We start from the raw sequence: 15,314 nt of genomic DNA on the forward strand, positions 1-15,314 counted from the left end.
GGGTCTAGTGTGAAAAATATGCAAGTGTATTAATTCCATTTTCTCTTTCCCATATTCTGTAAATATCAACATTACCAATCTTCTCAGAGAATCCCAAAATCGAATAACTTTAAAGAGGTCAAAATAATTGTTATGACATTCCTGACATTAGCGAAGATTCAATTTATTTTGTAGTAGTTTTATTCAACCTAGTAAGGAAATTTAAAATTTCACAGTTGCATTACAATGGAATATTTAAGTATCAAAATGCACTGGAACCGAACACAACATGGAGCGATTCCAACTTTCCCTGGGAGCCATGTAGCATCCGATCCCTTCCCAGTCAGAGAGCGGTGACATCTACTCACTGTCAGGTTCCAGTTGATCTGAGGGATCCTCATGTGAAGGTTGAGACTGAACAGAATCAGCAAGACTCCAGTCACCACAAACGCACTGCAGCTCACAAACTCAAAAAAGTAGAGGCCTTCACACGGGGAGCACTCCATGATGGTCTCTATGCAGATAAACGCAATCAGGGCCAAAATCTAGGAAGAAAATTGCAAACACACATGTACGTGTATGATGAGTACACATCCATGGACACATGTGTCTGCCACGTTTAAATAAAACACCACCACCACCACATACAGCCACAGAGTTTTCCCCAGGGGATGGCAGTACCATGGTCAGGAACGTGACCAGAGTTGATTCTTATGTAAGAACAGGTATAGAGGCCTTACTGGAACGATCAGATTCCTAATGTGAACAACCAAGCCCCACCATGGGCCGCTGACACCAGTCTGGGGCCACGCAGCTCCTTGTGAGGAAGCAGAAAGGAACATGTCCGAGATATAGTTCTACCCCCGCCGCTAGTAAGTGGGCAATGCCTCCACACATTTCATTTATAGTCTCCACCACAATGATGTCGAACATTAAGGGAGCGGGGGCCTAACGGTGTCCATTTTACACCATCTGCAACTAACTCAGTGGTTCAGCTGAGATCACACAGGCTGAGACCCCTGATGGCTTTAGAAGGATTCATTTAATCCCCCTTCCCCCATTTAAAAGTCCCACCTAAAAATGAGGCCCATCTACTTAATTCATGAGCTATGCTTTTTAAAAGTTTATCACTGGACTTGATCACAAAGAGATGGGCTGGTAGTTTATAAAGACATTTTAAATCCACCAACAACAGAATCAATTTCTTTCTAAAGTACCAAAGTAACAGTCTAGCAATATGCACCAAGAGATCAGAGATCATGAAGGCAAACAGGTTATCAGTGGAATTCACCAGGTGAGCTTTTAAAGCAGGAGAAGGCCCAAGGGCTGAGTTAATGGCCCTGTGATCAAGGAAAGGCCAGTGGTCTCACACCTAAGACCACCCCAGTCTTGGGCTCCTGTACCTCGCTTCTGTAACTGAGCACGTCGCCGCCCACATGTCAAGCCTGTGCCAGAGCTTCCAGGTCGGCCCCCAACTCCAAGGTCAAGGAAGCAAAGGCAGGCAGGAAGCTCTGAGGTCCCAGATTTGTCTCCAGGGCCAGCCACATCAGCATCAGGGAGCTTGTTAGAAATGCAGAATCTCTGCCCCTCCTCCTTGACCTACAAAGTCAGAATCTACTTTTCGGACAGGATCCGCAGATGACTGAAGTGTGGGAAGCACAGGAGGCACGGCCGGTTCCGGGGCCCTTCTCGGCCTACTGGAGCCCCACCTGTGCTTTTCAGTCCAGTGCTCAGCTCACCTCCTCCCCACACCCTCCCTGACTGTGCCTCTCCTGCCAGATGCCATTAGACTCCACCCTCTCCCAGGGAAGCCTGCTCATCCGTGGTTTCATTCCACCTTTTGTACTTGCCACTGAACCTCTGCTGCCTGAGCTTTTTGAGGGCAGGGGCTTCTCCACTCCCAAGGCACCAGGCACACTAAGCTGCACAAAGCCAGCAAATCGGCGTTCAGGGAGCATCTATAAACCCACAAACAATTCCTGACAGACTAGTCAGTCTCCACATGAAAAGAAGGGAGGCTCTGCTTTTTCCACAGTCGATACTTCCACGTGGTGACCATAAAAGACGCCTTTCCTAACGGTACGTGGTCCTATCATATTTCTACTCAAAGTCAACACGTTAAAAATGTGGGTTTTAAGCACACACTTTGTTTCTCCTAATGGCTCTCCTTATAATTCTCTACAGAACCAGAGACTTTAATTCTCCATCTGAATTACATGCCTGACTTGCAATCAATTCACAAAGAAATAGTTCATATAAGGGAAACTCCTAAACTTTTTTTTTTACCCCTGTAATTGGATCTAGTAATCTTGGGCAAGAAATAACACACTGTACTGATGAGTTACAAATGTTTCTGGTATGCTAACTTCAACCATATTTGTGTGGGAAGGTAACACCTACATTCTTCAATATTAAAATAAAAATGGTCTCAAGAACATGTAAATATAACAGACCATTCAATACAGCCATGAACAAAACAGAAGTCCCTGCTCTCTAGCTCATATGTTAGTGAAGGAGAAGTTTTTAAAAATTAAATAATACAGCATGTTTGACAGTGATAAGCACAAAGGAGAAAAATGAAAGCAGTGAAGAAGAATGAAATGTAACTAGGGCAAGGGTGTCTGAAATTTCAGGCAGAGTGTCCACGGGAGGCCTCTCTGAGAAAGTTCTAGATTTATTACAAAGTTTGTTACAGTTTATTATGAAGGATGTTAAAGGATACAACTGAAGAGCCCGATGAAGAGATACACAGGGCAAAGTCCAGAAGGGTATCAAACACAGGAATTTCTGTCCCCCTGGAGTCTGGAGCACCCCTTCCTCCCAGCACCTGGATGCGCTTTGGTTCACCAACCTAGAAGATCAACTCTCGGGTTCAAGAGTTTTTATAGAGCTTAATCTGTAGCCTCCTCCCCTTTCCAGAGGTCTGTAAGTGGAGCTGAAAGTTCCACCCTCTAATCAGGTGTTTGTTTGTTCCCCTGACAACCAGCCCTCATCTTTGGTACTTTCCAAAAGTCATCTCATCAACACACTCAGGTGTGGCTGCAAGGGTTTGTTATATCAAAAGAAAAAACATCAAACACCTCCTATCACTTAGGAAATTCTAAGGGTTTTAGGAGCTCTGTGCCAGAAATGGAATGAAGACCAAATATATTTCCTCCTTATTATAAGTCACAGTATCACAAGTATTCTCATGTAGAGAGATATAGATACATAAACACATACACACAACTATACACATTGAATAATTTAATCAACCCCTATTGATAGGTATTTAGGTGGTTTCTAATAGTCTAATAAGCAGTACACTTTTTTAAAATTGAGGTACAGTTTGTGTAAAATATTAGGTTTCAACTGTACATCAGTGATTCACAATTTTTAAAGGTTATACCCCACTTATAACATATTGGGAAAAATTCACCACGTTGTACAATACATCCTTGTAGCTTATATTATACCTAATAGTTTGCACCTCTTAACCCCTTAACCTTATATTGCTCCTCCCCACTTCTCTCTCCCTACTGGTTACCACTAGTTTGTTCTCTACATCTGTGAGTCTGTTTTTTGTTGAATTTACTAGTTTATTTTTTTAGATTTCACATGTAAGTGATATACAATATCCATCTCTGACTTATTTCAGTTAGCATAATATCCTCCAAGCCCATGCATGTTGTTACAAATGGCAAAATTTCATCCTTTTTATGGCTGAGTAATGTTCCATTGTATATATACACCACATCCTCTTTATCCAGTCATCCGCTGAAGGAGATTTAGGTCGCTTCCATATCTTGGCAACTATGAATAATGCTACTATGAACACTGAGGTGCATGTATCTTTCCAAATTAGTGTTTTAGTTTTAGTCAGATATTTATCCAGAAGTGGAATTGCTGGATCATATGGTAGTTCTGTTTTTAGTTTTCTGAGAAACCTCCATACTGTTTTCCATAGTGACTGCACCAACTTACATCTCCACCAACAGTGTACTAGGGTTCCCTTTTCTCCACATCCTCACCAGCATTTGTTATTTGTGGTCTTTTTGATGATAGCCATTCTGACAGGTGCGAGGTGATAGCTCATGGTGGTTTTAATTTGCATTTCTCTGACGATAATGATGTGCATTTTTTTCATGTGCCTGTTGGCCACCTGTTTGTGTTCTTTGGAAAAACATCTATTCAGGTCTTCTACTCATTTCTTAATTGGGTTGTTTGGGTTTTCTTTTTGTTTTGGTGTTTTTTTAACACCTTTATTATGGTATGATTCCTGTACAATAAACTACACATATTTCTTTTGGGGTTTTCTTGATGTTAAGGTGTATGAGCTGTTTGTATTGTTGGATATTAAGCCCTTATCAGTCACATCATTTGCAAAAATCTTCTCCCATTCAGTACATTGTCTTTTTGTTTTGCTGATGGCTTCCTTTGCTGTGCAAAAAGCTTTTAAATAAGTTTAATTAGGTCCCATTTGCTTATTTTTGCTTTTATTTCTTTTGCTTTTGGAGACAGATCCTAAAAAATATTGCTACAATTTATGTCAAAGAATGTTCCATCTACGTTTTTTTTCTCCTGATTTCATGGTTTCTCATCTTACATTTAGGTCTTTAATCCATTTTGAGTTTATTTCTGTATATGGTGTCAGACTGTTCTACTTTCATTCTTCTACATGCAGCTGTCCAATTTTCCCAGCATTACTTGCTGAAGAGACCGTCTTTTCTCCATTGTATATTCTTGCTCCCTTTGTGGTAGATTAATTGACCACCAAGTTCTAGTAAGCAGTGTATGTTTTTTGCCTGCCCTTTGGCACAGCAAATGTCAAATTTCCTCCAGCACAGTGAAATCTAACCATCATCGCTACAGTAAAACCTACCTATTGGCCAACAGGACGAAAATAGGGACTGAAAGTTATACTGGGAGACAACAACTTCAAAGCAACTGAAGAGTCGCAAGTAATTCAACTTAAAACAATTTTGCAGTAGACAATATCACATGTAAAACTGTACAGAGATGTTCAAGAAGATGCAAATATGGAACAGCTGCTGTAGTTGCTAATCCAGAGATCACAAGTGCATCCTTGGAGGAAGCCCTTTCCATGTAGCACCTACCAACTGACCAGGAGTAAATATTTTTATAGTTGATAAATTGACATTAAAAGGTTGTCAGATTTCTATAACTGCAGCTAATTATGACTGGCAACATCAAAAAGGAAGCAGGGGAGGGAGCGGTGGAGGGGAACGGCTGGCTGATTAAGTTACCATAAAACTTTTTAAGACTTCACAAAACTCCACGTTAGTGCTGGTGGGAGTGTAAACCATCAGGACCCTTCTGGAAGGCTGTAGGAGTAACAGCACAGCTCACAATACACCCTGTTCTCCTCCCTCCAGACACGCTGTAGGATTAAAGATTTCTGCTTAGAGAGTTTCCCAAAGCAGATTTCTTCTCAAAATGATGAAACTTTTGTTCCAACTGCCCATCTATCACAATTCCTTTTGCCAGGTGGTGGTGCAATAACAATGGACATTTTGGGGATTTGGCTAATTGGAAGTTGAGTAAGAGAGACGCTGAATTTGAGTTTAGCTGTCACATCCATGTCCAGCTATTGTAGCCTTCCCACAGTAGGAATGGCTTCCAGATACACTCTGATCTGACATCAAGATGAAGAAACAGGCCCTAAAATTCACAGGATAAATGTGTCCCACAGTGTCAAAGTGTGTGGGCGGTGAAGGAGAAACGGGGTTTGAAGCATATGGAGCCAGAAGCTAGAATTCTTCAGATCATCAAATGCCTAAAACTATAAGCAGACAATTCTGTTTTCATCAAGTGCCTATCAGGAACATATCCAATAATGCAGAGTATGCAACTATAAACACACTATACATTTCCTCCCTTTTGGGTGGGAATCAAATAAAACAGAATTTATCAGAATTCTGGGGTTTATAGAGCAGAAACCTATAAGAGCAAGTACCTATGTGTGGGTGGTGTTATAATTTATGCATCCCAGTGTATCAGGTCACATCATAGTGTATCTAACAAATCTTGAACTGAAAGTCTGACAGTCCCAAATAAAATGGCACACAAAGTTGCCTCCAATGCATTGAAACAGGCTGAAGAAACAAACGTTCCAGTGACAACCTCCTAACACATACTCATCAGTAAGTGGATGTATGTAGCATACTGATTGTATAATGACATCACTCATGACAATGGAGTGGCAAGCTAACACTCAAACTGTTCTGATGTATCCCTAAATTTCAGATCGATTTTGTATACTTTTTCAGAATTAACTGGTCATACTAAAATTCAAATACTGTCTTAGTGGAGGCCAAAGCAAAAACAAAGAAAACACTTTTAAAAGTCATAATTTCTAAATACTCACTATTGTACCTAGTTTTATATTTTTAATTTTATGTCTTTTTCTTTAAAATGGGCCTCTAAAATTGTATGAATCTCAAGCTTCTCAAAAGCTGAATCTGCAGTGAAAAGTGAGTGGACAAGGTATCCGTGACTTCTGGCAGCAGCCTTGAGGAACCGTGGGCAACTTCACCAGGCTCCCTCCCCCGCCACAGCAGCCACCAATATTCCTGGCGGGAGTGGCCTCTGAGCAAGGCTGATGGGTTTCCCATTGACCTGAGATGAGTGTGTAACCTGGGGGAGAAGGAAACTTCCCTTGTGTTAAGCCACTGAGATTTTAGGTTTGTTACTACAGCATAACCCAACTCACGCTGACTAGAAGGGGCACCTTGGCATCATGTTACATTTGCAAACACATCCTGGGTATTTAGAACAAAACTGCAAAATTTTATAGGATGAATGCTTTACCACCCTATTCACTCTTAAAGACACCAGATCCAAATGGTTTTACAGACCAATTCTTAACAGACTGTCAAGGGAAAGATGCTGAATATGTTATTTAAGCTCTTTTAAAGCAAAGAAAAGCATATAATATTTGGGATTTCAGGGACCATCTATGTGGTAGAACTGTGGATAGATTTTTTTTTTAACTCAGGCTTCTATTATTTTCCAAAATTTCAACAATGACTATGTATGTTTTTATTTTTAAAATGAAATATTTTATGTATAAACATTTTGGGGAGATATCGAGTTTTATTATGAGTTAAATGTTAGTGACCTCTAAGAATCAACCCTTATTTGTTTTGAAACCATTCACAAATACTTTTAAATGATATTAAAAATGTTAATAAAAAATGAGAGTCATTCTGCAAGTCCATGCCAGTCCCATTTCTTTATCTGAAGAGGTCATCATCTCTAAAGCCTCTTTGATCACATACCAGCCTGTTTCTGGGCCACCACTGTACTGTCAGAGCAGGGAGTGGGCACAGAACAGCCTCATAGATGGCACATAAGAAAAAGGCCGGCCCTATTCTCACCAATGGGATGGCCAGGACCCCACTCCCCAACCCAGAAGGAAGAGTGTCCTGAATATCTAGGAAGGCATCTTAGAAGACTAGACAAAATCCTAATCTTCCAAGATCACCAAGGATGTAATGAAGTTCATTCAAAAAGACCTCTACAAGCAAAAATCATAGCGTTTAAAAACAATTTCCAGAAGCCTTAAAAACCACCAGGTGCAAAAATGACCCTCCATGTCTATGACAGCGTGAATCTGTGCTGGCTCCTGTGTAGCCAGACAACCTCTTCAGTGACCCTGACTGTTTGGTGGCACCTGGGGGCTTGCTGTGCTTAGGTTTCCCTTCCAAGCCAGCCAACACACCCCACCATACACACAAAGACAGGTAACTAACCAGGTCCCAGGGGCTCAGTGCCCAGGGAGGTGTTGAGGTTTGGAAGGCAGAGGGTCACTGAGGGTGTGGGCAGCAACAGAGGCTTTAGAAGGCTTCCTAGAGAGCACTGGACTCAGTGATATTAGAGAAGCAGCAGGAGAGGAAGTCTGTGTGCGGTAGTGCCTAGTGTTCAAACTGAGGTGGAGGGTACAGACAGAACCTGGTCCCTCACCCAAGTACCTCTGTTTTGGTGGTTCCTCAACTTTTCTGACCAAAGAACAGAATACCTGTTAATAGTCTCCTGAACCAATGCTCCAGGAAGCACAGTTTGCAAATCATTAGTCTGGTTTATACATTGAGAATATATTTTTGTTGCATTCTTTAAAAGAAAAAAATTTTTTTAAGTTTGAAAACTACTACTGGCAGTCTGACCCTTCCAGTAACAGAGAAGCAGCCCTGAATTCACACAGTGTGCTTGGCTGTGGCCCCACAGCCACTAGGCTCTGGGTTTTCTCATGCTAAGCCCCATGCCAGTTCCATCGTAACTACATCCCTCCAGATCTGAGGCACATCAGCCTATTAACAGTTCTGAAACACTTCACAGTAAAAAACCTGTTTACCTTTATTTGATACATGGATCATGTTACCTAAACACAGAAATTTAATTTTTTCCTCAGCACACCTATTAACACTACACAGCAGTGTTTATAGGAAAACAAGTTTGGGAAACACAAAAAGCACGTCTGGTCAGTATTCAATTTTGTCAGGTCATGCACAATTTAAGTGCACAGAGTAAAACACAGAAGCTCATTTACTCAGCAGAGTAGCAACTACTAAGGACCCTGTTAACTGGGTGACATGTGTGCATATATGTACATACGCGCGCATGCACACACACACACACACACACACACACACAGCAGGGTCCAAAGTACCATCCAAATCAGACCAAGCTCTAATCAACACTGGCACGTTCAAAATTAAAATGTCTCTCTTCCCATCAATATTGAAAAAATATCTGAAGGATAAGACATGGCTTGTATTTAGTCACAAAGGTCCAACAGGCAAGTTGTTAAAAAGCTTCTGCTGGAAGACCTCACGATGTGCAGAAGAGAGAACCCTGAGAGGGCGGTAGAGGGGCAAGGCCGTGTCTACACTTCAGAAAAGCAGAGCCATTCTCATCACTCACAGTGGATGCTAGGATGGGATCCCAGAGCCAGAACTGCAGAAGGAGCCCAAGAGGCCTTTCCCCTCCATCCTTCTGAGTCCTGAGGCCAGGGAACTGAAGCTGCTCTGTACATGACCATGTTTGTTGCACAGCAGACCACCAGAAGCCACGTGGTGTGGTCTGTAAAGGGTCCCAAATAGCTAGCAGTGCAGTGCCGAGCACCTCAGACTGACAGTGGCTTGCATTTAGGCAGCATCAATAATGTAATAAGGACGCTCTCAGTGCTGGGCACAGTCCGTTTATTATCCCTGATACTCAAGCCCACCCAGGAAGCAGGTGGCATCTCCACTGTGTGGCCTGGAAGGTCTGTCCCAGGCCCCAACGCTAGTTCCTCCACATATCTCGTTCTCCTCATTCTCCACATACCAGATGCCTAACATTTGACTAATCCAGGGTCTAGACCCTCGCCATACTCTTAACCATGAGAAAAAGCATCAGTGTATAATTTCTCTTCAAAGAACACCAGTAGGAGACCCAGGGAGCCAGTGCCATGAACACACAACTTGATTACTCAAAGGGATCTAACTACAGTAACATCGCAATTTTTCTAAGAAAAATAATCTGTGAGTTACTCTGCTCAAGGGAGGCCATCCCATGAGAAAGGCAGATTTAAAATATTACCCTCCTCTCTACTGAGACAATAGAGCAATGAGCAAATATTTTTTTGGTTCTGAAACAAAAGAGCTAATTGCAGGCATGCAGGCGTAAATCATTTAACTGGCAACTGATGCTTTTTGTATGTGATCCTTGGTTCCACTGTCTTTCTCCAGCTAAATAGTGTCCACGCTATGGACCTGAGAGACACAGAGAATTAAAAGAAAGCTACCTGATCTGGAAGGCCAGGGACACCCCCAGGAGCTACAGCCACCCAGGCTATACTAATTAGGCAGTAAGATTAGTTAAGCAAAGGAGCCAAGGGGTGGAAGCAAATAAGTTCCTGATTGTTGAGAAGAAAGTGAGAGAGGAAAACAAAGTGGGGAGGCTGCCAAAGGCTCGGGCTGTCAGAAGGAAAGGGAGGACCAGGGAGGACCAGGGAGGCCGCCTCTGCCAGCTCTGCCAGCCACACTCCAGGCTGTGGTGGCTTTAAACTCCTGACGGCTTTGTTTACGACTGAGGACAGAAGGGCTCAGGCTGTTACCGCTCCAGAAAGCTGTCTGCTTGGATTGGTCTGAGCTTGGCCCATGTCACAAGGCCAGTGTTCTGATACGTTTTTCAAGCTGGGTTGTACTGTATAAATAATTTTGGAATCCTAAAGCCATCTATAAGTTAAGAGCCAAATTCCACAGATTGCATTTCAATTTCTTTTTCTGGCAAGACTCTCACCTGTAACATAAATTATTATACTTATAGCGTAAGGGAGCTCTAAGGCACATGTATTAAACCCATAGGTTACTTGTTGACAACAGCTGGCCACAGCCTATCACAGTCTCAGACACATTAAAATAGGCTTATCTGGGGACATCCAACTACTCAGAGCACACAAACAGCATCATCCAATGAAGTGCAAAACATTTTTTTTGAGTCCAGAAAACCTTATTATGTGGTTGATGATATAATTGCACATGATTTCAGAAAACCACAGGATGGTCAGCATCTTTCTTGCCAAAAGAATGACCACAGCATTTTACTGCAAATGCCACCCTGCCCAAAAACATTTTCAGACTGTTTAAATTAGTATTGGAGCAAAAACAACGCACACGGAGAGGACACAGGAAACAAGCGCCTTAAGACCATACACATCTGAAGATGTTTAACTACACTGCTGGCATTCGGATTTCCTTTTCCCCTTCTTTTCTCATATCCTAGCTTCATGAGTGAAGCTGAAAATTCCAGGAAGCAGGGTCACATCCCCAACGTGATTCAAAAGCAAAACCGCCCCCCTTTCCTTCTTCTTCCTGCTTTAATTCTTGGGTATCTCCCCACTCCAAAATCTCTGACAAACCAACTTAATGGAACAGCTTTTCTCATTGAATGAGAAACCAGCAGACCAAGGGCAGCTTTTTGCTGAAGATTAATTTAGGCCAAAATAGCAAACCACATATCCTAAGAGGCCGGGAGGAGGTCTGCCTAGAAAACCCAGCTCAGTCTTGAGACCCAGAGCCCTAACAGCCCCCAGCACCATTCAAATGAGGCAGGAGAGAAGCCTCCAAAAGTGGTCAAATTCCAGGGCCTTGTGTACAGATTCGGGGACTTGCAGATTTAAGCACCTTCCTCTACACCTCAGCACACAAATCCAGACACTACTGTTCAGCAGTCTTTGTAAATTGGTGTCCCTAGCACCAGGGACAATAAGGACAGTGGTTCCTAGAAAGGGTGACCCTCCTAAAAATTCTACATTTGCTGAGTCCTTCTATACTATGGGTCAAATGCTGTGCTGGGCAATGCCACGTGATCCTTTTATTTTATTCTATTTAATCTCCACCCAATCTTGGGAAGAACTTGGATGGTTTTCTTATTTTTAATTGAGATATAATTCACACACCATAAAATTCACCCAATTAAAGTGTACAGTTCAGTGTTTTTTAGCATATTCAAAGTTATTCAATCATCACCATCATGTAATTCCAGGACATTTTTATCACCCCGAGGAACATCATTTTTAATCCCCATCCTATTAATGAGGAAAATAAGGGAAAGATGTTAAGCAACCCATAAAAGATCACAAAGTCTCCAGCAGAGCTGGGGTGAAACCCAGTCCCTGAACCTCTCACAGCACCAGCCACAGCTGATCACCCCGCCATCCACCCTTGGCTTCCACCATTCCCTGCCCATCCTACCTCCCCACAATTGGCGGGTGCTCCCCAGGTCTCTGCCTCAGCTGTTTTCTCACCAGATACACACACGCAACAGGTTTCCCAGATCCTGACTCCCAATTCCACATCTACTTCTTGAGTCTGAGCTTCCATCTAAGCCCCAGATCCAGGCTGCAACACTGCCCCATGGTGCGCATCTCCACCTAAATGTCCTCAGACACCCACAAATGTAAGCACAAAAATCTCCCTGCCTGATGCAGTTAATGGCATCACCAGCCATTAGCAACAGCCACTTAGTATAGTAAAGTCAGGACTCTGGAGTCTCACAATCTTGAGTTTTGATTTCAGTTCTACCCCTTATTAGCATTGTGCCCTAGGCGCACTGCTTCCCTTCTCTGGGCCTCTGCAGTTGCTGTGAGGAGTAATTGTAGGACACTTAGCACTACACCGGGCACACAGTGAGCATTAAGTAAATGGTAGCTGTGGTCATTACCATGTGAAAGGTCCAGCAGAACTCAGACACAGCACCTTGTCTTCACCAAGCTGACCCTGGTTGGGGAATGTGCCCATGTTATATCCTATGTCAGAATTTCCTTTTGAAGGCTGAATAATATTCCATTGTGGGTATTTACCACATTTTGCTTATCCATTCATCTGTTGATGGACATCTGGATTGCTTTTACCTTTTGGTGATTGTGAATAATGCTGCTATGAACATGGCTATACAAATAATCTGTTTGAGTCTGCTCTCAATTCTTTTGAGTATATACCCAGAAGTGGAATTGCTGGATCATATGGTAATTCTACTTGTAATTTTTAGTAACCAAAAATTTAAGCATAAAAGAAAAGGAGATGAAAGTACAAAAATCAAAGTAATTAAGTCAAAACCCTTAAATCCTGGGGGGAGGGTATAGCTGAGTGGTAGACTGTGTGCTTAGCACGCACAAGGTCCTGGGTTCAATCCCCAGTCCCTCTGTTTAAAAATAAACAAATAAAAATACTATATTTCAATAAAATAAATAAATAAAAATAAAAAACCCTAATACCTCCCCCGAAAAAAACAAAAAAACCCTTAAATCTTAAATTTGAACAGAAAATATTAATATGGATTTATTTTTTCTCTTAAAAAAAGGTTGTATCCACTGAAAAGGCCTAGAAACAATAACTCAGTAACAATGAGCAGCCCTAGGGCCCAGACTGAGGTCCTAAATATTACTTCCCACTAATAGGAACAGTAACTTCTAGAAGAAATGACTGACTCCAAGTCTGGGTCAGGACATCCACAAGATAAGCAGACCAGAAAACAAGGACACTATTAAAGACCACCAAGGCTGTGTCAAAAGAACAGAAATCAACTTGAAGAAGCTTCCAATGGCCAACAACAATATATATATAACATAACATCAAGTCTTGGTTTCTAAATACTATTATTTTTCACTGAAAGGAACCAGGGCTCCTTGGAGAATTCCAGGGCTGAGGAAGAAGAGTCTAAGATGAGCTTGGAAACTTTGTGCCAGAGAACGAAGGGAACATATCTAAAAGGATGTTCTAAAAGTGGAGCCAGTTCAAAGGGGCTCCCACTGGCCAAATCTGGGACAATTTGAGCATCAAAATAAACCATGATAGTTAAGTATTAAAACCTATGAATAAAATATGAATTCATGAGTCCACACTGATATAAACAAACAGGGAAGAAGGGAAAACTCTTCCTACAGTTGAAAGCCCAGCTAATACATACAGAAGGAATGATGGACTTCTTAAACTGCCATTTGGCAACCTCCTAACAATACTTGATTCAAGCAAGAATCATCAATGGACATTAAATTACTAAGTGAAAGTTTGAGAAGTTACAGGATACTTACATGGTCTAAAAGTATCTCCCCACAAAAATAATTATTAATTCCATAGGGAAAAACAGTAACTTGACAGTAGAGAAACCCGGCAGACATCACTTTAACCGAGTTATGATCACTAGTAATGGAACAAATCTGTATCATTTGTCTCTGATATGGTGCACTGAAAAGAACGCATCATCATTTCTGTGGTGTTCCTGACGATACCACAAAATAACCAGAATCTAAACAGAAGAAAACATCAGACAAACCCAAATTGAGGGACATTCTACAAAATAAGTAGCCTGTATTCTTCCAAAATGTCAATGTCATGAAACACAAAGGCTGCGGAACTACTCTAGACTCAGGATTAAAGAGATGTGACAAGTGAATGCAACACATGATGCAGGACTTTCTTATACTGTAAGGAACAGTTTTGAGACAACCAGGAAAACATGACTAAGGTCCACAGTTTAGCAACAGCACTGTTAATTTCCTCACTTCCATCATTGTACTGTGGTTATTTAAGAGTGGTCTTGTCTTTACTTAGGGAAAAAGAGGCATCAAGTCTACAATATACTCTCAAAAGACTTAAAATATTATTAAAATATACATTTATACATGTGTACATACACAAACACACAAGCAGAGAGAAAGGATAAGACAAATGAAATAAAAAGTTAACATCTGGAGAATACAGATGAGAGTATATATTTTGTACTACTCTTACAAACTAACTATGAAATTGTTTCAAAATAAAGTCTTTCTAAATGACCACAAAATATTGAAATATATTAAATACATAAAAATTCATGAGTTTATATGAATATTACAAAGAGGGAAAAAAAGGTTTTTCACATTTGGAGGTTTCTAAAGCATCAGCTTATTATTAGGAAAACTGATACAGGAAAAGAATCAAGCATGTACTTTGTCTTTCCTGTACAAACTGTACTTTAGGGTAATCAAATGGATGATGAGAGAAAGCTCCTTACAGAACACCAGCTAATAAATGCAGAAGGAATGATAGATTCAGAAAATCACTATTTTGTAACAGAACTAGGCCAGAGATTCTAACTCCACCTAAAAACTAGAAGATGTTTTAACTTTGCTGGATTCATCAAAAAATAATCTTTTTCTGTCAGTTCACTTATTAAAGTCATTCTTCTAACCCCCATTCCAGTCATCCTCCACTAAAGTTTTTTTCTGGCTCTTTCTTCAGCCCAAACCAATCTTATCTCTCTCTCTTATTTTTCTGTAGCTCTTGGTCTGTGTCAGTTGTTCAGATTCTTGGGTCATATGGGGATCGTTTCAAAATTCTGATACCCACCCTGTACCCTGGCAGGAGGTTTTGCGAACTCGGCACTACAGACATGATGGGCCAGATCATTTGCTGCGGAGATTGTCCTGTGTACTATAGACATTCAACAGCATCCCTGGCCTCTACCCGCTAGATGCCAATACTTACCCAACTCCAATGGTGGCAACCAAAATTTGTTAGATATTGACAAAACCTCCTTCTACCTTCAGTGGGAACCACTGACCTAGGCCATGATCAGTAACAGTTGTTAAGCCACGAGATAAAAAGATGATGAGGAACTTTAAATAGACCAGACTCACAACACTTGCATCTGAAACCATGTCCCCCTAAAACTGAGTTCCCCTGCAGAGTTTATGATTAACTTCTCCATCTAAAACTTTACTCTCTTTCTTGCCTTGCCTCTGTGCCCCTCAGGATTGAGAAGTATCAAAGAAAAGGGGGGACTAAAACCGAGCACGACCCTGTAGGGCC

General features: G+C 41.4%; 1 protein-coding gene across 1 annotated transcript in view; it reads right to left on the reverse strand.

Annotated features, from left to right (window-relative positions):
* Nucleotides 1-15,314, reverse strand: part of CMTM4 (CKLF like MARVEL transmembrane domain containing 4) — a 70,133-nt gene that overhangs the window by 16,459 nt on the left and 38,360 nt on the right. The window contains exon 2 of the mRNA XM_015238634.3: nt 348-524. Within this exon, the coding sequence (XP_015094120.2) occupies nt 348-524 (177 nt within the window). The remainder of the gene's footprint in view (nt 1-347; nt 525-15,314) is intronic.

The sequence above is a fragment of the Vicugna pacos genome, chromosome 9 (genome assembly GCF_048564905.1).
Source record: "Vicugna pacos chromosome 9, VicPac4, whole genome shotgun sequence".
Taxonomy (NCBI): domain Eukaryota; kingdom Metazoa; phylum Chordata; class Mammalia; order Artiodactyla; family Camelidae; genus Vicugna; species Vicugna pacos.